Source organism: Sciurus vulgaris (genome assembly GCF_902686455.1).
Source record: "Sciurus vulgaris genome assembly, chromosome: 2".
Lineage (NCBI taxonomy): Eukaryota > Metazoa > Chordata > Mammalia > Rodentia > Sciuridae > Sciurus > Sciurus vulgaris.
Genome location: NC_136462.1, coordinates 194492120 through 194516846, shown reverse-complemented (window position 1 = coordinate 194516846; position 24727 = coordinate 194492120). Strand labels below are relative to the sequence as shown.

General features: G+C 48.0%; 1 protein-coding gene across 2 annotated transcripts; it reads left to right on the top strand.

Annotated features, from left to right (window-relative positions):
• The first annotated feature begins 5164 nt into the window (after positions 1-5164).
• Positions 5165-23014, top strand: SALL4 (spalt like transcription factor 4). Of its 2 annotated transcripts, none has more exons than XM_079125568.1 (4): positions 5165-5401; positions 15414-16436; positions 18531-18811; positions 21132-23014. In XM_079125568.1, exons 1-4 carry the CDS (start codon positions 5272-5274, stop codon positions 21549-21551), a joined length of 1854 nt encoding a protein of 617 aa, XP_078981694.1. In that variant the 5' UTR covers positions 5165-5271; the 3' UTR covers positions 21552-23014. The 2 variants fall into 2 exon arrangements, with proteins under 2 accessions (XP_078981694.1, XP_078981695.1); XM_079125569.1 differs by having other exon boundaries at positions 15414-17750.
• The last annotated feature ends 1713 nt before the right edge of the window (positions 23015-24727 follow it).

The following is a 24727-nucleotide window of genomic DNA, read 5'->3' as shown; positions in this document are numbered from 1 at the left end:
TGAAATGGCAGGGAGATATCCAAAGGGGGAATGGGAGAGGACATCACCAGTTAAGTGGCGATTATTGCAATTAGCCAACTCCACAATCGTAAATCATGCCAATAGGAGGGCTCAGGGCCAGGACACTCAGAGTGGACATTTGGCCCCATAACAAGTCAGTCCTATTAAATTCTCAGCAGGATCACAGAGGCAGCATGAGCTCCACGTCTAAATCTCTAGCATTTGAGGACTGGGCTCCAGACATGAAGCCGTCCTTTGCAGGTGGGCAGAGACCCGACCAATGAGCCCCTTGCTTCCCAGAGGAAGGTCCCTGTTGAGAAGGCCACTCTATACGTCCCAAACCCAAAGCTTGCATTTGCCGAACCAAAGCAGCAGCAGTTACCAAGTCAGTCAGCTGTGCTTCCTGGCATGAGCAAACGGAGACCCAAAGCGGGGTGGCTCTGGCAGGCGCAGATCATGATTTATAGGCCCAACCTCGCTACTTAGCCATTTCCAGCTGGAGATGCTGGGAATCCTCCATAGGAAAACACACCCATGCAGCTGCCGTCCTTGCAGTCCCGTAAACATGGCCAAATATTTAGCTACCGTCTTAAAAACAATTTCATCTGGGTGTGCTTTTCAGATGGTAAAATGTACTCATGGTCAGTGTATGGTTCAGTGATTTTAAGTCAATTGATACAGGTGTGCACGTCACAGTTCAGTTTATGATTGCCTTTTTATTTTATCTTAATAAAGCATATTTAGTATAAAATGTTATCATCTTAACCAACTTCAAGTGTACTGCTCAGAAGTGTCAAGTATATTCACATTGTTGGTCAACCAATCTCTAGATTCCTTTTTTATTTTATTTTTTAATGTATAACTTATTTATTTTTATGTGGCACTGAGGATTGAACCCAGTGCCCCACACATGTGAGGCAAGTGCTCTACCACTGAGTTACAGCCCCAGCCCCTCTAGATTCCTTTTTAAAAGAATAAATTTCAATGTCATGTGATATGCATAGTAAAAAGGCACCCATGTGTGGCAAGTGAATATGTCTATCCTCACATTATTATCAAACTTCTTTGTTTTTCTAATGAGAGCAGTTAAGATCCACTCATTTATCCAGATGGCTTTTCATCTGGAAAAACTGGAACTCCAGACCCCCATTCAAAAATAACTCCCTATTGCCCTACTACCTAGGCCCCCGGCAATTACATTCTACTTTCTGCCTGCGTGGATTTGACTTTTCTAGGTACCTCATATAAGTGGAATCATGTGTATTTGTGGTTTTATGACTGACTTATTTCATAATATCAAGGTTCATCCATATTGTAGCATGTCAGAATTCCCTTCCTTTCCAAGGCTGAATAATATTCCACCGTATTATAGGTCACATTTTGCTTATTCATTCATCTGTTGATGAACTCTTGGGTGGCTTCCACCTTTTAAATATAGTAAATACTATCACTATGAACACAAGTACAAACAATCTCTTTGAGACTCTGCTTTCAGTTGTTTGGGGTATATACCCAGAAATGGAATTGTTGGGTTATATGGCAATTCTTTTTTTAATTTTGAGAAATTGCCAGACTGTTTTCTGTAAAGGGCTGTACCACTTTACATTTCTATCAACCATTGTCTTTAACTATTTTATTTTCAGGCCCCCAAAGTCATCCACCACTGATTTAATATTTCCTGGCTGGGTCTTCTGAATTCCATTACTACAGAGAGGTGCCCGGGACATGGTGGTGAAGTCCACTGCACGGCCTTGTGTAGCCTGCAGTGTAGAGATGACACAAGGGATGGGTACTTATGCCCCTCCACTCAGGATGGGTCACATCTAGCCATGATACATTGAAAATAAATAAGTCAAAATTGCATTTAATTCAGCAGAAGCAGGAGACAGAGATGGGCATTCTGTAGGTATGCTGGGATGTGAACACAAAATATCCAAAAACACTGGCTACACAGTGTCCATTTTTACTCTCCTGAGCTGGTGGCTGAAAGGCAGCTGGGGTCCCCTGTGGCTGCCCAGCACCTCAGGAGAACACCGGAGTGCTCTAAATTCAAGTTCTGAAGCATGATTTCGACAGAAATCCTGATGCTTTCACACCATCATACAGTGGAAAGATCGTACATCAAATCCTAAATCAGGGACTGTCCGTAGGCAGTGACATCTGTCTCAAATTTTGAATTAGAGCATATGCTATGAAAGGAGAGAACTGGCTTCTGTAGGCACCGCGGTAATAGGAGGTGCCTAGTTTGGATGGAGGAAGGCTGGTTTTTTGGGGGGCTGGGGGGTGGGATTTGAACTGAGAGTGGGCCAGGCGAAGGGAGGTAAAGCGCAGGAAGGAAGACATCGCCTAGCAGGAAGAAAAACTGAGTTCTGTAGACAGACGGAGCTCGGCCTTCTAGTGAGAACTTTTGCTTTAACCAGAAAGTTCCTGAATTCATAATTCAGCACACATCTGCTAGTGCTCACAGGGCCCGAGCAAGCTACAGGCCTTCATTTCCCCATCAGTGAAATGGAAATGGAAAAAAAAATAAAGACTTTTAATGAGGATGAAAGAGTAAAGCCTCAGTATTCACGGACCGCTGCAAAATATATCAAAAAGCACATTTCCCCAAAATTCTTTTCTGGAACAAACAATGAAAAGGACTGGACTTTAAAAACTCAGTTGTCTAACAAAAGACATTAAGTAGTTTAGTATCATCCTGGCCTCAGATCATTTCTCTTCTCTAAATCCCTTGCCACCCAGGCTGCTTAGGGATTGCTGAACAATGAAATGGGAAACTTGGTTAGGGACTCTCCTCGTCCTGGCTCTCCGTGCACCCCTCTCTGTGCTCCAGGGTCTTCCTTCCTTTTCTGCCCATAGTTCCTGGCTGTGGCTGTCCTGTTAAAGGTATATGCAAAACATGGACTGTGTCCTTTTCTGGATATGACATTCATGAGCGGTTTTCACTTGAGGGAAACTTCTGGTCACGTGTCGGAGTGACTTCCAAATCCCTAGGTTTTCCCAGGACAGTTTTGATTTCCTCCTTCACAATTGTTCTCGTTTCCCTGCCGGGTCTATGGCCAGTTGTAACTGGATGACGGGGACCAAATGTCATAGAAAGTCGGAGTCGGACTTGGGGATCCTCCAAGCTCAGCCACTTCCTGATTAAGCCACTTCATGTCCTTTGGTCTCAGTTTCCTTATTTTCAAAACAGAGAAAACAACAGCATCTTCCTTCTGAAGCTAAAAAGAGAAAGTGCGTTTTGTGCAGCCTGCTACATTTACCAGCAATTATCATCATCACTTGGAGATTCAAGTGCTACAATTTTAGCAGAAATGGGTAACATATTTTAATTACCACCTACTAAAATAAATACCAACAACCATACTGTACATGAAGTTTTCCTTAAACTTCTAGCATGCGTTGAGCTATAAACCTGTTGTACAATCACTTAGGTTTGTAACTTATGTCTCCTGCCACGCTACCTTACACAGAAAAGGTGTTGGGAATATCAGTAGATTAGTCGGCAAGGCAGGAGTTAATTAGCCTTTTTACTCAGCAGCAGAACTCTAAACGACTCTGATGTAGTATTAAACACATTCTTAGTATCCTCTTCCATCACTGGCTATAATTCCATCTTATTCACTTTAGACAAACTACATAAACTATATATAACACTTTCAAGCGGTGGTTCAAAAATCGAAGTTAGTCTTTCTTGAATAAGGCTTTATTGATAGCACCAATATCAAAAACGTGATCAGGCTGACATTTTCTGCTTTGGATTGTCCACACACCCAGGTGAACACATTTACGAGCCCAGCATTTTATTTCGCTTGCATGCCTGATGAGTTTGCAAGCACCTCTTACAAGCTGAGAACTTGCAGAATAACTAATCAAGAAAATGCAATGCACAAATGTGGAAGGGTTATATTTGCACAGTCCCTTACAATGAAGTAAATGTCAAATAGAAATGCATGCCTAGAGGCATCATGGAAACGTCAGACTTAGAAGAATGAAGATTTCATCATTCATTCAACATTTATTGAGCATTTACATTGTGCAAGGTATTGGGCCAAATTAAATTTATGTAGGTTTTTGGTGTAAACACACACATACACACACACACCTACCTTTAGAAAATTCCAGGCACCCCCATGTGAGTGGTACAAACACTCTGAAATATGTATCTTTTCTGTAATAAAGTCTACATTGCAAAAAAAACCCAATGATAATTAATAACACCCAGTTACTCTGAGAGTGCCCACTGTGATTGCATGGGAGATTTAAGAGCATTGTCTCAGTAATAAAATGTGATGTTATCAAGACACTTGGGGCTCATGGGAGAAAAATGCAATTGCTTGCTATTTTGATATTATCTGTAACTATGCTCTTTTAATCTGTCTTTTCTATATTTAGTAACCAGTCATTTTAAAGTTAAAAAAAAAAAAAATCCAAGTTCACATTTTAACTACAGACCAATCCTTGTGAATATGAATCCGGGGGCGGAAGGGGGCATTATTCAGCGTTTAAAGAAGATAAATCAATGGTGAGTGGTTATGTGAACTGGTATGCTGGAGGGCCACTTTAAGAGTTGCGATGAGTGGAAGTTGAATAAAGCACCAGTCACCCTTCTTCCGCAGTCTCTAAACGCAATTTAAACGGGTCAATCAAGAAGACGAAGGCCATACAGGTCACGTCTTAGGGTTTCTGTTTTTTTTTTTTTTGTTTTTTGTTTTTTGTTTGTTTGTTTGTTTGTAGACATAGGGATTGAACCCAAGTATTTCACTGTGAGAAGACCTCCCTCATCAGCTGGTGGATATCAACCTCAATTTTTGGAGGGCATTACCAAACACCCCTGTTCCAAAACTTTTATGAACGCCTCTCGTTTTTTGGTAGTATACATTCTCCCCTTTTCCTCTCCAAGGACTCAGACAGTTGGAGCGAGGATGGATCCCCTCTGATTTCGTCCACGCCCCAGCCAATCTGAGCCCGGATGCTAATTAGCTGAGTTCCCCTGATGAACACGCCTTTGTCACATGTAGGGCCGGACTACAAAGCCCAGAATGCCTCGCCCCTCCCTGATCAATGAGGGCTTATTTAAATGATCTCTGAGGTCTTGGACCCAGGCCAATCAGCTGTCAGGGCTCATGATAAATCGCAATGCATTATTGATAATAATAATTACTGGGACATGCGCGTTCGGGCCTAAGGGGGGTAAATTTCCCAACTCCAGGAATTTGTGGCGGAGAGGGCAAATAACCGCGGCTCTCCCGGCGCCCCGATGCTCGCACCATGTCGAGGCGCAAGCAGGCGAAACCCCAGCACATCAACTCGGAGGAGGACCAGGGCGAGCAGCCGCGGCAGCAGGCGACCCCAGAGTTTGCAGATGCGGCCCCAGCGGCGCCGGCGGCGGGGGAGCCGGGTGAGTGGGGCTGGAGCGCCAGCCGCCGCACTGGAGTTTCCCGGACCTTCGCGGGACCCTCGAGGGCGCGGGCTGCGGGGAGCTGGCGGCTTCCAGCGCAGATTCTGGAACCCGGTTCTGGGGACTCCCTTTCAGGGAAGGGAGGCAGCCTCATTTCCCCCGCCTCCCCCCGTCCGTGCAGATTTCACACTTTTTTTCCTCTTCTCGTGTAAGTTCCACCCTCGGCTCTTTCCGCTCTTATTGTGAAGTTGACCCCCACTCTCTGCTGTCGCCCGCTCGCCCCAGAGGTTCTCTCCTGGTCCTCCGCTTCTTTCTTAATTGGTTCCACTCCCCTAACTAGTAACCTCCCCCCGCGGTAACTTCGGTTCCCCTCCCTCTCTGGCGCCGCTTTTAAAAGAAAGAGACCCCAAGGCTCTCCTCCCTCTCCGCCACCCCTTGGGGGCCTTTGTAGGAGGCTGGAGGAGGGGCGCACCCCTGAAGACCCCCCGGAGGAGGGCGATCTGTTGCACGCGCCCCTCCCAGGCCAAGTGGGGGAGGGGGCGCGACCTCTGCCCACCCGCAGGGCTTGGGGTGCCGGCCACCCGCGCAGTGGAAGGGGCAGGAGCGCCCTGCGAGTTGGTGGGGAGGAGCACTCTACTGCCCCTTTCGCGTTTTTTCCCTTTTTCGGTGTTCGCCTTTCCCCGAGGCTACGCCGCCTCCGATCTTCGCCCTAACCTTTCGGGGCCTGACCTCCAGCCATCTTTGATTTCCGACTTCCTAAAAATAACCGCGGCAACCCGAGGGGTGCTGGCCCCAGGGGACCGGGCAGCCGGCGCGCGGCAGCCCCGGGTGGTGCACCCGCCTTGCTCCTGGCACGTTTTTTCTGGGGAGCCGGGTTCTCCAAACGTGCGCCCGCGGGGTGAAAGGGGCAAGTCGGGCCGGGGCTGGGCGGTCGCGGCCGGAGCGAGTTCCCGGGGCTGAGCCGGCCCACGCTTCCGCGGCCAGCGCCTCCGGGGCCAGAGGAGTGCGGGACACCAGTGCGGCCGGGAGCCGGGGGCAAACTCCCCTTCTCCCGGTCACTTAGCCGAGGAGGCTTAGGAGCGAGTCGCCTTCCCACTATCTCCTCTCGGTCGCGGCCCGCCAAATTGTCGCCTGATAAATTTTGAGCCGTATGCGTGGGGGGAGGGGGCACTCCAACCTTCTCAGCGCCTGCCTTCTAATTTCCCAGCAGTGGATGGGCTGTGCGTGGCAGCCACGGACACCAAGAGGCCAATTCCGACTCTGGCTGTCCGGAGAAGACGGTGCGACTTATTGGTTCCCGTACCCTCCTTTTTGTTGGGGAAGGAATGTAATTTTCCAGATTTATAATAGTTAAACTAAGTCACCGCGTCCCCCCACTCCCTAAACAAAATTTCCAGGGTAAATGAAAAATACGGACTTGCCCAAGGGGGCGGCTGTGAGTTTTCGGGGCTTCTGATGGTCAGGGCAGGGCGCACTCGAGGGCGCAGGAGCCGGGGGTGGACTCCCTTTGTGCCTTGGTTGGGGGCTGGGGGGAGCGTGGAGAGGCTTCGTGGCCTGGCCCACCTGGAACAAAAGGGTTAACCCGCGGCCCGCCTGCTTCCTCCGGAGAGGAGGGGCGAGCTCCTGGCGCTGACCCCTCCCCTGGTCCTGCTCTGACCTCCCCTTCCCCCTTCATTTTGGGTGGGCGCGCACAAGTGGGGCTTTGCACCTTTTCGGGAAAGCTTGTTACCGGAGGGCTTCCGAATTTACGTTGGCTGGAGTTTAAGTTAGCGGAGCTGGGTTAGGATCTCCGGCCTGCTTGTGCGCTCCCACTGCGATTTGGGAGGGAGTTCGCTATTGATCCACAGGGTTGGTGCAAACCAGCCTGGCTGAGTTGCGCGCTGTCGCCCCCTGGAGGCGGGTTCTGAAGCCAAGCCCTCTGCTGGGAGGCGGGTCCCAGCGCAGACACTGGCTCACACCTGGTGAGTGGGGCCGGCCTGGGGGGGCTTTCAGAGAGTGCTGGGTTAGACCCAGGATGGGCACCCCAGGGGGATTTCTGCCAGTGACTTCCGCCAGTGCTGTCTGTGCCAGCTATTCATCCCCGAGGTTTTAGAATTCTTAGAAAGAATTCCTCCATCCTAGTATGAATTTGCAGAACCCTCAGTTGCCGCTTTGGGACGGTAGTTTTCCCAAGTGGGACTTTGCATCTGACCAATCTCGTTATGGATGATAGGTATGACTTTAAGAAATTGGACCGGCTTTATTTTGCCACGCTATTTGAGACTGCTGTTTTTGGGGGAGGAAAATGAAGTCCGGGTAATAATTAGCAGATCAAAAAATCTGCAGGTGGTCGGGGAGGGAGCTAACAGTACTTAGGGAAAATTAGCATTTTCTCAAAAGGGTTTCAAATGCCCTTTGTGCTAAACTGGATTACAACCATCAACGATTAAGATTCCCAAGTTTCAAGTAACTTCCTAAAATGACCTACACTGGCTTTAGTAAGGTTTCAGGCCAACTTCAGTTGCCAAAAGGGAGAGGGGACTGCAATTTGCCCACAACCCTTTTTTATTCATTAAAAATAAATTGCATTGTTAATACATTCCTTAACTTTAAGAACGGAGGCCTAACTCCTGTGTTCAACTCAGTTACACTTGTTTGGTTCATGAGTTTCCCTGTAGGTAGGGGCTGGGGAACCATTTTGGGAGGCTGGAGATGGTTAGCCTTTCCTCTTTTGAGATGTGAAGTGTTGGTGGGTGCCAGGGAAGTTGGTGGTGGTTTTTTTCTTTTAAGGCATTAGCGCAGGGGCCATGTTCCTGTCTGGTTGTTTGAGCTTCAGTGGCGTGAACAGGAGGCTACCTTCATTTATTTTCCCCCTGAGCTTTTCGGTTCCTTATACAAGGGTGATAAAATGTTATCTAGATGATTTCAGTGGTAGAAGTGTGTTGGGAATGTGATCAGTAATTTTTGTTAAAAATAAAATGTTCCTAGTTTTACTATTGTGTCAGGAAGGCATAGTACTGCTTATTGAAATAATTCCACGGAGACAATAGCCTACTGTGTGGTAGACCCAGTCTGGACCTTAGTACAGTGTCTTTAATGCTCACAACCAGCTGTGGCTCCAGGTTGAGGTGACTTTGCCCATGGGGCCTGGCCTGCTTGTTTTTTTAGCCTTGCCTTGCCCTAAATCCAAGGAGTTGCTGTTTGTTGTGATCTTGGAGCAGTTAGTGGTGGGATGGGGTTATCTTCTTTCCAAGATGAGAAAGCCTTGCCTAGTGTTTGAAGCTGGCTGGGTTTGGTAATCAACCTCTCAATTTTTCGAATATGCCCTTCCAAGCTTTAGCTGAAGAGGCCTTGGGGAAGCAAGTTGGAAAATATGTTGGTGCTTGGTTGGTTTCTCTGGACCTTACTGCCCTGGAAAAAATGATGGGGGAAAGAATTCAAGAAATTAGCTCCCTTTCTCAGCACCTTTAGCCTATTGCACTTTTGATTCTGTAAGGAGGAAAAAAAAAAAAAAAACTCTAAACATGTTTAAAAGCTTCTAAATCCAGACAAGAACTGCCTTGCTAGTCACTGTCATCAAAAAAAAAAAAAAAAAAAAAAAATTTTTTTTCCCCCCACACCCATGTCAGGTTTCATTCTGGAAGGATCCCCAGGAGGGAACAAAGCCCCCTGCCCTCATGGAGTTTGCAAATTTCAAAATGGGGCATGTCTCTAACCTCCATGAGCAGATAGATCACACACCTTAACAGCCTTTACCCATCTTCTCCCTTTTCCACGGAGCCCCCCTGGACTTTGATCCAAGACTGATTGAAACTTTTTAAAATGTTTAATTAAGTAGAAATGTAAATTGGCATCTTATTTGCTGTCTACAAGTTTTAAGTATTAAAATTAAACTGGTAGCAGGGTTCTTTCAGCTGACTCTCAACGCTTGGGGACATAATTTCCTTTTGTTTTTTGGTAAGCTCTTATCTTGGCAGTGGGGGAGGGTAGGCCGAGATGTTGTGTGCCTTAGATAATCTGCTCCTTGTCATTCTTCTAATATAGGAATGAGAAAGCAGATAAGCCCGAGTCATAATGCTTCTATCAAGATACACAGGTTTTAATTTTTAAGCGTTTTAGCGTCTCCAGAATTTGATTGGCCTCTAGCAGATTAACTTTCTTCCTTCACAATACCAGGAGTATTTTCTATCCATTTGGCAGTGATTGAATCTAAGACCCCTGCTGGGTTTACTGCATTCTTCCAACTTATTGGATAACTAGATGCTGAGAGATAACATTCCTAAAATTCGGGGTGGGGGTGGGGTGGAGGGATGGAGGAGCGAGTTGCTGTGTAATCCCTCTGAACTTTGCTTTTTTCCTTTCGGGTTAACTTAAGCATACCCAGCCATTGTTCCTAACAGAGTCCTCTTGCTCCTTGGCAAATACGTTCCAGTATGTTCCAGTGGAGGTGTGGATGCAGAAGTACTTTTTACTGCACAGGCAAACAGAACTGCTGCTGTTTTAAGACTCAAGTGGGATGTTGCCGTGGCTCGGAGGCTGCAGCAGAGCCCGGCTTGTGTATACAGTGAAGGCAGCTGGTTTTCGGGCTGTAAATCACTCTGGGAACCGGTGGATCCTTCCAGCGGAGGAACTTAACCTTTTTTGTGCTGTGGAGGCCTTCTCGACACGTTGAAAATACGTAGGATGCCAAGGAACAAATTATACTGAAGTGTAGTTCCCCAAATGGTCCTTCCATTTCTGCGGGTTCTGCATCTGCAACCACACACAGGTCAAAAGTGTTTGGGGAAAAAATTGCAACTGGGTCCACCATCCACAGGCTTTTTTTTCTTGACCTTTCTCCCTAAGCAACACTGTACAATGTTGTCCCCAGCATTTACACTGTACTAGGGGTATTATAAGTCACCTGGAGAGGATTCAAAGTGTGCAAAGGGATGTCCAAGTTATGTGCAGATGCCAGGCCACTCCACATAAGGGGCTTTCGCGTGCATGAGTTTTGGTTCCTGGAGCACATCCCCCTGCTTGCACCCAGGGCCTGTACTAACTAATACAGTAATTAACAATTACTAATACAATAACGAGCAAGATCAGCATCCGGTCAGGTAACCCGCCGAACTGACAGGTCGGTGCACCAACTGTAAGGCCATGTGAAAATGTGCAGTTTCTGTGACAGTGTCTCAGGTTCTGCTGACACCACTGTGGCGTGTTCTTCACATGCTGAGTTAAAACAAATGGCCATTTTCAGTTCTTAACGAAAGTATTTTTTCCTAATTTCATGAATCCCTTCTTAAGAATGCCTACTTTAGGGGCTGGGGTCACGGCTCAGGGGTAGAGCGCTTGCTCGCCTGGCACCTGCGAGGCCCTGGGTTTGATCCTCAGTATGCATAAAAAAATTAAGGTATTGTGTCCATCCACAATTAAAAAAATATTTTTAAAAAAGTAAAAAAGAATGCCTGCTTCAGGAGCTAGGGTTTGTGTGGTTCAGTGATAGATTCCGTGCTCAGCCCATACAGGGCCCTGGGTTCAATCCCCGGCACTCTGCCCAACAGCAAAAAACCCTGCTTTGGAATGTACCTTCAGTGAGAGAATATCACTCCCGAAGCTATAAAATCTTTACCAGGGAGGGGGACAAAAGCATTTATTGATATGTCTGGTTTGTGGTACTCCAAAGAACCACAGTATGTGTATTTATGATATTAAAATTTCATGGCGAGGGTAAATGGGGAAACTATTAAAAAACCTCCTTGAAGTATTAAAAATAAAAATTTAAGAAACTGATCTAGAAGAAATTATAGCAGGCACGGTGGTACACGTGTGTAATCCCAGCTACTCAGAGGGCTGAGGTAGGAGGATCATGTGTTTGTGGCCAACCTCAGCAGTTTACAGAGAACCTGTCTCAGAGGGCTGGGATTGTGGCAGAGCACTCCTGGGTTCAATCCCCGGTACCACGGTGGGGGCAGGGGGCTAAGTCCCTTGTCTTACTGTCCTCCTTGACTAGTATCTAAGAATTCAGTACTTGCTTTTCTGTATGTAGCTTAGCTGTATGTCACCTTGAGCCACTTAATTATTTCTGAGCCTCAGTTTCCACATCTACAAAATGGGAGAGAAGATGCTTGTTTGTAAGTGGATTTGAAGATAAATGAGTCTGCTTGGGCCCTAAAGAATAGCGTGGAGAGCTCGACATTTTTGTGGGAGCTTTGGATCTCCAGAAGCAAAAGAGACACAGGGAGGGCGACATGAGGAGTTAGCTTGCCCCAGGAGAGGCTGCCGGTTTTGCCTGTGTTTAATGCCCATCTAAAGGAAGCCGTGGGGCAAAGGTGGATACAGTTTAGCATTTTCTCTTCCACTGAGTTCCTGGATCCACCCTCCAGGGGGTGGATACCAGCAACTTTCTCTTGTATCATTTTTACCTTTTCCGTGTACATATTTGTGTCTTTCTCTGTGAGCCCAAAGGGGAGCACATTGTATACACATCCTGTTCTCTTCCCTTTACTTCTCTTCCAAAATAACTCTTGGGCAGTTGTTCTAGGGAGGAAGGTCTACTTGGTTTTGGTAGGATACAATGTGTTCATCTTTTGTGTATCCTCATTTAACCAGAAACTTCCTGATGGTCTAGCGCGTGTCCATTTGTGTTGTTAGTAAGAGAAATGCTGCAAGAAATACCCTTGCCTAGGGGAAGTAAATTCCTAACAAAGGAATTGCTGAGTCAAAGGAGAATTACGCTCAAATGAAGATGTGGCCTGATAACTCCCGAAGAAGCTGCATCCATTTGTGTGCGCTACCCTGTGGGTGTCTTCTCCCCAGAGAAACTTTTTAAAAAGTTCTTTACACATAGTTCCCCAAATGGCTCTTCCAGAAAGATCGGTCCAGTTATCACGCCCCCCCCCCCCCCACACATACACACACTACATGCCCATAAGCACTACATTCAAACTCCAGAATTGTACATGTGGATACTGTTGATCTGGGAATTCATGAGATTTTTTTTTTTTTTTTTTTTTTTTGCTTTTGTTTTTTAACTTGACTCTTTTTTTTTTTTTTTTTTTTTTAACTTGACTCTTGATATGGAACTGAGTTTGAGTGGTATTGAGACCTTAAGTATTTGTGCTGTGCCCACCGAATGGAACCGTCCCTGAAGTAGCCCTGTGGCATCACGTCCTTACACTTCCTGAGGCTGAGGGTGTAACTTCGTGGTAGGGCACTTGCCTGGCAGGCATGAGGCCCTGGGTTCAATTCCCAGGACTGCAGGGAACTGAGTGGAGGAGGAACACACAAAGCCCAGCATGGTGGCACATGTCTAATCCGGAACACAGGAGACTGAGGCTGGAGGATTGCAAGTTCCGGATAAACATGAGGAAATTAGCAGGCTCTGTCTCTAAGTGAAAAATCAAGAATTGGGGATATAGCTCAGAGGCAGAGCATCCCTGGGTTTAGCCCCAGTGCCACAAAGAAAGGAAGGGAAGGGGAAATGTATGCGTGTTGGAAGGAGGGGACACTTCTGGAGTTTCAGAAATGATAGTAACAAGTATCCCAGACCCACCTTCCTAAGCAACACTGTCCCCCAGACTTTCCTGTGAGAGACAAAATAGTTATAAATGGCAGGTCCACAGTACATGCTGTAGGTGGTGAAGCGTGGTTGGTGAGGTGGGCTTGGGTGACCTTGGCAGTCTTTCTAACTGAATTCATCACTTCACTGAATCCAGGTTTCTACTTACATACCTCACAGACTGCTCTGAGGGACAAGCCCACCACACCAAACCTGTTACACTAGCAAGCCAGACCTGCTGGGCGCTGTTGACCCTGGCCCCCCACACACACCTCGCAAAACTTCACGTTATTACTCAGTCTGAAATTGGTAAGAATGAAGTCAGTTTATTAAGGCTGTTCAAGATCCAGCCTTCCTCCAAACTATTGGAAGCCTTTTCAGTCAAAATCCATGGTTTTAAGAAGTATGATCGCTACAAGTTTACTAACATAAAAAGTAAGCGTTTATTTGAAAGTGGTGCGGATTCTTGCCTTGCCTGGATTTATTTATGTGTCGACATCATACCTAGGCTGCATTTTAAACAAATAAGTCATGTTACGTCCTGTTCTGCAGCTTACGTCGCTTGACTCCTGCAGCAAACAGAACTTATGCCTCTTTTTTGCACTGTGGGTAGACCAGGATTTACCTTTGTCCCTGCTGTCAACATTTTCGCTTTAATACATTTAATATATTTGATACATGGATCTTTGTGTGCTTGTGCAAATATGTGTGTGGGTTAGGTTCACAAGCCCAGAGGTGCTGGGTCTGAGATGTGTCTTTTGTCCCGAGGCCCCAAGCTCTAGGGCCTTCTTAGGGTTGAGCCTGCCTGATGGGGTGGCAGGGAGTTGGTCGGAGACCCCTCCCCAAGTTCCAGATTCCTAGGACCCAGGCCTCTGGCTGGAGCACAGTCCTATAAGGCGAATTAGAATGTGTATGCTCATTCTAACCCTGATCTGGGTAGGATCCACTTACCCCCCAAATCCACAGGTTAGTCATTTTTAAGAAGATAAGCCTCAAACTAGGACTTAGCTTTTGTACACAGATGTTCCTTGGCTCATAGTGGGATTACATCCCGATAAACCCACGGTACGTTGAAGTTGTCGGGAGTGGAGAATGCAGTACCTATGCCCAACGGACCAAGCATCCCGGCCTAGCCACGCCATGCTGCCCTGCTGGAGATCTGACTTGCCCCTGGTGATTCTGTGGGTTCCCAGAATTGGAAGAGAGGATTTCCAGGAAAAGGTCACAATGCAGAATTCCAAGTACTGAATGTGTGTTGCTTTTGCACTGTCATAAGTTGAAAAAATAATGAGCTGAAGAATCCTGGATTGGGGATCGTCTGTTTAATATCAGAAAATTAGAATTCTAATTCTATTACAACTTCTGTTATGATAGAAGTTGTAAGTGCATGTGTGTTGGGGTCCGTCACTCCTTTCCCCTACTTCCATACTTCTCAATTCTATAATGGCTTCTGTTCTTTCCAAAGTCCTAAGTGTCAAGACACTGCAATGGATTTTTCATAATCTGAGAGATCAGGGAAGTCTTTCTACGTTCATGTCTTCCTTGGGCGTTGCAGACTTTTTCAGTGTTTCCCTCATATGAAGATATTCCGGGATATTCTTGTCTTTCCTATTTCAGTTCACCCAAGTATGCTGTGCTCTGTATTCCAAACGAATTTAGCGTCACCCATCAGAATTGCTGGTACCCTTAATTAAGCTTTTGTTGCACAGGTGCTCCGTGTGTTGGTTGAATGAGTCGTTGACTGCCTTTCACTTCCTGTGGGCCAAAGTCAGGTCAGCAGCCATGATCTGAGCAAGTTCAATGTCCTTGTCATGGACCTCGTTGTGTCTGTTTGCCTCTGCAAGCTGACTCGGACAGGTGCAGGGGCTTGGGATGGGGGTTATCGAGTAAGTTAGAGTCGTTTCCTAGGATTGCCATAACCAGCTACCCCAGACTGGATGATCAAACCAACACATTTATTCTCTCACAGATAGAGAGGCCAGGCCAGCCCAAATGTGGGTGATGACAGGTTTGGTCCCTTCTAGAGGCTCCGGGGGAGAGACATCTGCTGACCGCATGACCACATAATCCACGCCCGCCTTTGCCTTTACAGAGCTATATACTTCTTAACTCTCCCTGTCCGTTCTCAATCAGTGATGCCCACATGAGGGTTGGGCCCCCTCGTTACAGTTGCAGGGACCTTATCTGATAAGTCCCGTGCACAGATTGGTGGGGGAGTTGCCACAGGTGCTGGGTTTGGAACCCAAGGCCTCACGTGTGCGAGGCAAGTGCTCTGCCACTGCGCCCTGGGCCACATATTTTGGGGGAACATAATTCACCCCACACCTGCCTGGTTTGTTCCTCCCGACTCTGGGTGCCTCTGTTTCCCGGACCCAGGCTTCTCCTAGGAACACCCAGGAGCGCCCCTCACAGCACGTCGTGGTTCTTTCCAAGGTGTCACCCCGTGTCCTTTTCTTGGGCAGAGTCTAAGCTCTTTCTCTCCTGTCTCAGGTGCTCCAATGAACCTCCCAGGCAGTGGCGATGAAGCCAGCGGGGACAAGGGCACAGTGAAGCGGCTGCGCCGGGAGGATACTCACATCTGCGAGAAGTGCTGTGCCGAGTTCTTCAGCCTCTCTGAGTTCCTGGAACATAAGAAGAATTGCACTAAAATTTCACCTGTCCTCATCATGAGTGACGGCGAGGGGCCCGTGCCTTCTGAGGACTTCTCCAGGGCCATGCTGAGCCACCAGCCCCCCAGCCCAGGCAGTAAGGATGGTCATAGGGAGAACAGCGGCGGCAGCTCGGGCGACGTGAAGGAGAAGCCGGGCGCGGAGCCGGTCCTGTACTTGAAGGCAGAGGCTGCCCTGCCGCCTGCACCCCAGGACATAAGCTATTTACCCAAAGGCAAAGTGGCCAACACTAATGTGACTCTGCAGGCCCTCCGGGGCACCAAGGTGGCCGTGAACCAGCGCAGCGCAGATGCGCCGCCCGCCCCAGCGCCGGGCGCCCACGGCATCCCGTGGGTCCTGGAGCAGATCCTGTGCCTGCAGCAGCAGCAGCTCCAGCAGATCCAGCTCACCGAGCAGATCCGCGTGCAGGTGAACATGTGGGCCGCGCACGCCCTGCACTCGGGCGTGGCGGGGGCCGACTCCCTGAAGACTTTGGGCAGCCACATGTCCCAGCAGGTTTCCGCCACGGTGGCGTTGCTCAGCCAGAAGGCCGGGAGCCAAGGTCTGTCTCTGGATGCCTTGAAACAAGCCAAGCTACCTCATGCCAACGTCCCTTCCTCTGCCGGCTCTCTGTCCCCAGGGCTGACGCCCTTTGCCCTGAAGCCCGACGGGTCACGGGTGCTCCCGAACGTCATGTCTCGCCTCCCGAGTGCTTTGCTACCTCAGGCCCCAGGTTCTGTGCTCTTCCAGAGTCCTTTCTCCGCTGTGGCATTAGACCCCTCCAAGAAAGGGAAAGGGAAGCCACCGAACATCTCCGCTGTGGATGTCAAACCCAAAGACGAGGCGGTCCTCTACAAGCACAAGTGTAAGTACTGTAGCAAGGTTTTTGGGACTGATAGCTCCTTGCAGATCCACCTCCGCTCCCATACTGGAGAGAGACCCTTCGTGTGCTCTGTCTGTGGCCACCGCTTCACTACCAAGGGCAACCTCAAGGTACACTTTCACCGACACCCCCAGGTGAAGGCCAACCCCCAGCTCTTTGCTGAATTCCAGGACAAAATGGCAGCAGGCAATGGCATCCCCTATGCACTCTCTGTCCCTGTCCCTGTAGATGAATCAAGTCTCTCTTTAGACAGCAAACCTGTCCTTGTAACAGGAACCCCTTCCTTAGGGCTACCTCAAAATCTCTCTCCAGGGACTAACCCCAAGGACCTCCTGGGTGGCCCACTGCCCAGCGACCTGCAGCCTGGGCCTTCTCCAGAAAGTGAGGGTGGACCCACACTATCTGGGGTGGGACCAAGCCATAATTCCCCAAGGGTTGGTGGCTTCCAGGGGAGTGGGACCCCCGAGCCAGGGTCCGAGACGCTGAAGTTACAGCAGCTGGTGGAGAACATCGACAAGACCACCACCGACCCTAACGAATGCCTCATTTGCCACCGAGTCTTAAGCTGCCAAAGCTCTCTGAAGATGCATTACCGCACCCACACTGGGGAGAGGCCTTTCCAGTGCAAGATCTGTGGCCGAGCTTTTTCTACCAAAGGCAACTTGAAGACTCATCTCGGGGTTCACCGGGCCAACACGTCGGTAAAGACCCAGCATTCGTGCCCCATCTGCCAGAAGAAGTTTACCAATGCAGTCATGTTGCAGCAACATATCCGCATGCACATGGGCGGCCAGATCCCCAACACGCCTCTGCCAGATAGCCCCTGTGACTTTGCAGGTCCTGAGCCCACGATGGTCGGGGAGAGTGGCAATGCAGGTGCCACCTGTCATGAGGAAGTTGAGAGCATTGACGTAGAGGAAGTAACCTCCCAGGATGTCCCCGCTGGCTCCTCAAAGGCCCCCGCACCCCTTCCCAGCACCCACTTGGCCTCACCCACCCTGGGGTTCGCAGTGATGGCTTCTCTAGATGCTCCAGCGAAAGTGGGTCCTGCCCCTTTGGGCCTGCAGCGCCAGAGCAGCCGAGAAAATGGCTCGGTGGAGAGCGACGGCCTGACCAACGACTCAGCCTCTCTCATGGGCGACCAGGAGTATCAGAGCCGAAGCCCAGATGCCATGGAAACCTTGTCCTTCCAGGCAGTGTCCCCGGCCAATAGCCAAGCAGAAAGCATCAAGTCCAGGTCTCCCGATGCCGGGGGCAAGGCCGAGACCTCCGAGAACAGCCGCCCTGAGATGGAAGGTGATAGAGCTTTGGATTTCACTTATGTCCATTGTGGGCTCAAGGTCATCAAAAAGGAACCTGGGTTGAACTTTACACACGGAGTATGACCCGAAGCAGCTCCTCTGTAGGGCAATTAGCTTTCCTGTACTTCTGGGTAGAGGGACATAGTAACCACCTCTGTCCTAGCCATGAACAGGCTTTTTACTAATAGTGGTTTATGCAAATTGGGTATGGACAAGCATCCTTTTTGTTGGTTTTTATTTTTGTCTTTGACCTTAAGGCGACATATGGGTTATCTTAAGCAAATCCCAATAGCAGTGGGCACTGCTTTTTGGCCCCTGAAATGAACTATAGTTCCCTGATTTTGAGGTCCTGATCCCTAATGGAATGGTCACAAGTCGTTTATGAATGGGGGAAGGTGAACCTGTCTTAAATGTACGTATCAATTTGGGGCACGTATCGATGTCATTAATGGTAAGACAGGGTAACAGGTGCATCATAGAATCAAAGAAAGGTAGTGTCTGGGCATGCTTTAAAGGTAACTCTTGATGCAGAAACTTGAACTTGAGTTACGTGTATTCCTGGGTTGCCCACACTCTGATGCATACCGAAACGGTCAATGTTCCATTTATTCTTTGTGCAGATGAACAGTCCACAGGCAAGCTGCTGGTGAGGTGTCGCTTCCTGTAAGCCTTCTCCACTGGTTTAGTGGGCAGTTGTTTTCAGAGGTGTCTTGTTTCTGAGGATGAGTGGGTGCTGGATGATAAAGGTCTGGATTTTCTTCCCCTCACACACTAGGTCGTAGCAGCCTCCCATCAACGTTTATTCGAGCTCAGCCCACCTATGTCAAAGTTGAAGTTCCTGGCACATTTGTAGGACCCTCCACCATGTCCCCAGGCATGACACCTTTGTTAGCGGCCCAGCCACGCCGACAGGCCAAGCAACATGGCTGCACGCGGTGTGGGAAGAACTTCTCATCCGCCAGTGCCCTTCAGATCCACGAGCGCACGCACACTGGAGAGAAGCCTTTCGTGTGCAACATTTGTGGGCGAGCTTTTACCACCAAAGGCAACCTGAAGGTGGGTCTCGCCGCGCAGGGTAGGTTCTGGTGGGGCTCGGCATCTCCTTATTGGTGTGATTCGTGATAAATCCATCCAAGGAATATTTTGTGTGTGTGGTACTGGGGATGGAATCCAGGGCCTTACACATGCTAGGCAAATGCTCTACCACTGAGCGACATCCCCAGCCCGATAAATTCCATTTAAGACCTAGGAGGTGCTAGGGTGTAGCTCAGTGGTAGAGCACTTGGCTTAGCATGTGGAAGGCCCTGGGTTCCGTCCCCTGTACTGCCAAAAAAATAAATAAATAAAAAGTGAGGGGATGTATAAAGCGCATCTCATAGATGATGGCTTTTGAAATATCTTTTTAAAAAGTGAATTTTCTGTATAACAACATCTTGAATGAAAAGTTCTTGCATTCTGTGAGACAAGAAAACAAGAAAGCTTCATGTCTAATTGGTCTTGGATTTTTTTTTTTTTTTTTTTTTTTTTTTTTTCATTTCAAAGTATTGATGAATTTTATCAGGGATACTACGTGGAAGCCAGACAGGATTTATTGTTACTTTAATGCTCCTGTCTTAATCCAGAATGGGTAGTTTACTTTACCCTCCAGTGTTGGATAGGCCCTAATTTCTTTTGACAATAGTTAAGGGCCGGGGCTGTAGCACTTGACTGGTCATGGGTTTCATCCCCAGTGCAGCCACAAAAAAAAAAAAGAAAAAGAAAAAAGCTAAGTAAATCCATAGAATCTGGAAACAAACAGATGTCTTTGTTGTTAGTTGTGTGCTAACAGTGATCATTTATGGGTTGGCATAACCATCCAGGCTTGATGAGCAGTGGACTTCTGTTTCTGGGCCTGATAAGTTGAGATACATGCCACGATTAAATATGCATATTATATAGCTATGTGTCCAGTAGCACTGGAGTTTAAAACAAACTAACCTCCAGGCTAACAGCCATGCAGTGGAGCTGAGAAGCTGGGTCCTTCCAGAGGGTGATCTGTATTACTGCTGTTGGCAGGAGCTGCCCGTGTCAGGGGTGAAGGAGTCCTGCAGGATGGGCAGGGGGGTCTGTGGTGTTCCACCTGGCCCCACCTCTGGCTGCTGTCTAACCCTGAGCAAGGTGCATCCCTCTGGATCTTTCTCTCCCACCCCACGGGTAGATGGGTTCACTTCTTTATAGTTAGAGTTAAGGTTGAAACTTACCTTAAAGTTGACCTAAGAGAATGCACATCATTTTAAAAATTAAAAGTACATATTGCAAAAAGGATTCTTTTAATTTTTTAAATCTAGTTGGTAAGAGCTTCATGGTAGCAGCCTCTTGCGTCACCTTCTAGAACTAGTAAAAGGTTCATTGGTGTACAAGCTCCTGGTTGTTTGGGCAGGTAGCTTGCTGTGGCTCAGTCTCCCTGGCTACTGGGATGGCACTAATGACGAACTCCAGGGTAGTCCTGGTGCACAACCCAAGTGCTCTGAAAGTAGAGCCTTCCCAGCTACAGCCAGCAGCAGCAGCAGCTAGTGAGGCACAACCAGTCTCTTCCGTTCTGCCCCAAGGGGTGGCCTGGTGTCTAGGGTGTCAGTAAAGATGTGCCGAGTGCCCAAGAAACCTGCTACCTTGTGCAAGGGCTTTTAAACTCTTAAGCAAAGAATGATTTGAAAAGTTGAAATCCAGGCAGGAGAAAAATAATTATGGAAAGCATCCAGGTTGAAGAAAGGATCAGCGAGAGGTAGTAGGGTCTTTTCTTTGGAATTTTTTCATTGAATAGCATCTACTTCCCACCTTCTGTGGCCTTCTGTGGCTTTCCCAGCTGGATTTCTGTTTGTTTTGGTACCAGGAATTGAACCCAGGAACACTTAACCACTGAGCCACAACCCCAACCCTTTTTATTTTTTTATTTTGAGACAGGGTCTTGCTAAATTGCTGAGGACCTTACTAAATTGTTAAGGCTGACCTCGAACTTGCAGTCCTCCTGCCTCAGCCTCCCAATTCCTAAGCCACTGGGATTACAGGTGGAATAGCAGAAATATTGGCCCTGACACTTGGAACAGTGCCTGGCAGGTAGCAGGTGTGTGCAGAGTGCACACCGCAGAGACGAGAACACACCCACTGCCTTAGTTGCTCTAGGCGGGAGCGCTGGCCAGATACTGCCAGATCCTCTGCTTCCCCCCCCCTGTATTTGATTTTTTTTTTTTTTTTTTTTTTTTTTTTTTTAACATAATCTACTTTCTAAACACAAAAGCATATTGAGATGCTCTTTGGGTAGAACCAAAGCCAGGCACAGGCTGGTTTGGTGTTTCAGGGAGCAGTAGAATATTGGCTGAAAACTCTGTCCTGTCTGCAGGTCCACTACATGACACACGGGGCAAACAATAACTCGGCTCGCCGCGGGAGGAAGATGGCCATCGAGAACACGATGGCCCTGTTGGGTACAGACGGGAAGAGAGTCTCCGACATGCTTCCCAAGGAGATCCTGGCCCCCTCGGTGCGCGTGGACCCCGTCGCCTGGAACCAGTACACCAGCGTGCTCAATGGCGGCCTGGCCATGAAGAACAACGAGATCTCCGTGATCCAGAGCGGCGGCATTCCCACCCTGCCCGTTTCCCTGGGGGCCAGCTCCGTGGCGAGTAACGCCACTGTCTCCAAGCTGGATGGCTCCCAGTCCGGCGGCAGTGCCGAGGTGGAAAAGCCGGGAGTTCCCGACAGCGTCGCCAAACACCAGTTCCCTCACTTCCTGGAAGAAAACAAGATCGCCGTGAGCTAAGCCCGGGAGGACCTGCCTGCCAGCAGCAAGCGGCCATCCAGGTGAAACGGCTGGTCCCTGGGCTGGTTCTGGTTCTGGGTTTTCTTCAAGAACCCACCTCCTCTTTTCTTTTTTTCTGATATGCAAATGATGTTTACGGTTGTGACCTCGACCTTGGGCAGTCCTACAATCACGATTGTTGTTGCTATGCTGCTTTGCAAAAAAAGATGAAAACAAAAGAAGGAAAAATTGAAAAACAACAATAGGCATACCAAAACAGACTAGAATTTTTTTTTTTTTTCTTTTGGAAAGAAGCGGGTGTTGCAAAGTAGCTTTGTTACTTGCGACAAACTACATGTATACGTAGAAGCTTTGTACAACCTAGAGTGACTTTCCAAAGACTGTTGCCTCTTTCTAGGTGGAACAGTTGGAACTTGCTGCACCCTGGCGGAAGAGACAACTACTTAGCCTAATTGGGTGGGGGGTACACTTGCCTCCAGGGCAACCATATGTGCATGTGCAGGTGAATGGAGATGGTCTGCCCTCTACTTAGGGACCTTTTTTACATGACCTCCAATCCTATGCCCGTCTTTTTTGTTTTGTTTTGTTTTTGAATGTACTTTAAAAAAACAGAAAAACAAAAACAAAAATCCTCAGGTTCTAGAATGAACAAAATTGCTTCAACCTCAGAACCTTAAGTAGGACGCCCTCGCGTGGACTTACTTTAGTCCTTAGGGAGCCGATGTGTGTGTTGCTGCTTATTTAAAGACAGTTCATTCGAAGCCCCAAGCGTGCCAGCTACTCCCCACACGTCCAGATGCCTTCGTCTTCCCTGACGCCAGGAGAGGTGGCACCTGTGCGGGGATTCTCAGGGGATGTGATGTGGCTCGCCAGTGCCTACTCTATCCAAGGGCTGCATTCTCATTCTCAAGAAGAAACTCATGGAAGGGTGTATGTACTTCCTATCACAGGCTCACATTTTCTTTCGTTTTTTTTCTTTTTTTCTTTTCCAATTTCCCCAGTGCAACTTATGCCAAGTAATAATGAAGATTTTTATTTTTCCCTGAGTTGCATGAAGGCCAGCGAAGTTGAAACAGGCAAGTCCTGGGTGTGAAAGCTTTAATTTATCTACCTCATTTATTTTTTATTTTAGTAGCCATAGTCTCTATTTCCCTATTTTATGACCGCTGAAGTATTCCCAGGCCCTGTCTTAAACCTAAGAGTTCATTGGTGGGAACAGGTAGACATTCACGATGTCTTTGATTCTTTTTTGAAGTCCCCCTTTGTGCATGTGATAATGCAGAGCAAATGCTGAAACATTGCTCTGGTGGTTGAATGAGGAGGGAGAAAGAAGGACCCAACGTTGGGGCTGAGGATTTTTTCCCCCGCCGTGTGGAAGGCCCTTATTGAAACGTGGATCAAGACTGTTACCCAAAGTTTTGTCTTAGTTATTGCACCTGACTTTAGGACCCAAAAAAAAAAAAAAAAAAAAAAAAAAAAAAAAATTTTTTGCCAAGTTGTGCCTTTCCTTCTGGAATTGTACGTGAACACAGTCATAGCGCCTGTTTACACTGTGACGCGCTTATTGTTACGGAGAACACACCGGTGGCTCTCACTGCTGAGCTCACAGCGCCTAGTGAATGTGTGATCCATGGAGAAGCCCCTGTAGGACCTGCTGATGCTGTTTGTCTGTTTGAAAATAAATTTTGAATGTCTTTTTCCCCAAGAGGCGTGGATGTTTTTCTGTACCTCGAGCTCTGAACCTGGGAACTTGACCATGGTTCTCAGTTGTCTTGTGACCTAAGTTCCTAAGGATACTCCTCTGGTTATATCCACAGTGGACCTGCTTCCCAGGCATACACTGTTACCTCTGCCTGCTGTTTTTATCCCCCTGTGTTTTGTACTGGGGACGTACAGTGCACTTAAACATTGGTTCGGCGGGGAGGTCTTCTGTTACATGTTCTCACCATAAGGAAACTATATTTAAAGGCACCGGAGCCGGGCGTGTTGGAGCACCTCAGGAGGATGAGGCAGGAGGATTGCCAGTTCAAGGCCAGCCTCAGCAATTTAGCAAGGCTCTGAGCAACTTGTGAGAGTCTCAAAAAATTAAAAGAGCTGGGGGTGTGACTCGGTAGTAAAGCACCCCTGGGTTCAATCTCCAGTTAGGAAGGGAAAGAAAAGGGGCAAGAGTCACACTCAAGGGAACATTTAGTGCCAAGGGAAGGTTCTCGGGTGGTGGAGAAAGCAAACGCGCATTGGTGCAAAGGTCAGACCAGGTGGACGTCTCCTGGTAAAGGACCCTCTTGCCCGCATTTGCTGCATCTTCTCAGACCCACTGGTGAGAACCCAGCCTTAGGCCCTAGGAGGGTGTGAGGCATGGCTGAGGTCTCTCGATGCCGAGGAAAGGCCTTTCCTTTAGCACAAAATTGTTTTCCCACTCACATGCTTTTAGATATCTTTCCCACTTTCCACCCATTTCTGGCTAATTCTTTTAAAAAATATCTGAAATCCCTGCTCAACACGTAGCTGGATGTTCTGGGCAGAATAGCTTGCTCTGTGGGATCTCAGTTCCCTTGTGTGTAACCCAGGGGGGTGCTTGGAGTTAGGGTGAGGTTAGATGAGAAGTATTTAGAATTTGCCCCAGCTCTGAATCAAATGGATTTCTCTGGTACGACCCGTTGATACTGATAGGGGAGGTCACTGGATCAGAAGGCAGCTGGCCTTATCGCCAATGTGATCTGAGCTTGTAAATGTCCATGCAATGGTATGTATCACTATCTCCTGATTGTTGGCTTTAAAAATACAAAATTGAGGGCTGAGGGGTGTGGCTTAGTGGTAGGACCCTGGCCTAGTGTGTGCAAGGCCCTGGGTTCAGTCCCTAGTACTGCAATAAAGTAAAATAAAGCTGAAAGTGCTAAAATGAATAAAAGGGTGTTGGGCTGGGGTTGTGCCTCAGTGGTAGGGCACTTGCCTGGCATGTGTGAACCACTGGCTTCGATTCTCAGCACCACATATAAGGAAGTGAGTAAAATAAAGGTCTATCAACATCTTAAAAAAGTGGGGGGGGGGGGGGGTTACATTTTAAGGTGGGCTTTCTGTGGGCCTGAAGCCAGTGAAACTTTCAGCTGGAGTTACTTTTTTTGTTGATTTCCTGCATGTACCTTTGACTTCTGTCACTACCAATGGACTGCTTAGAA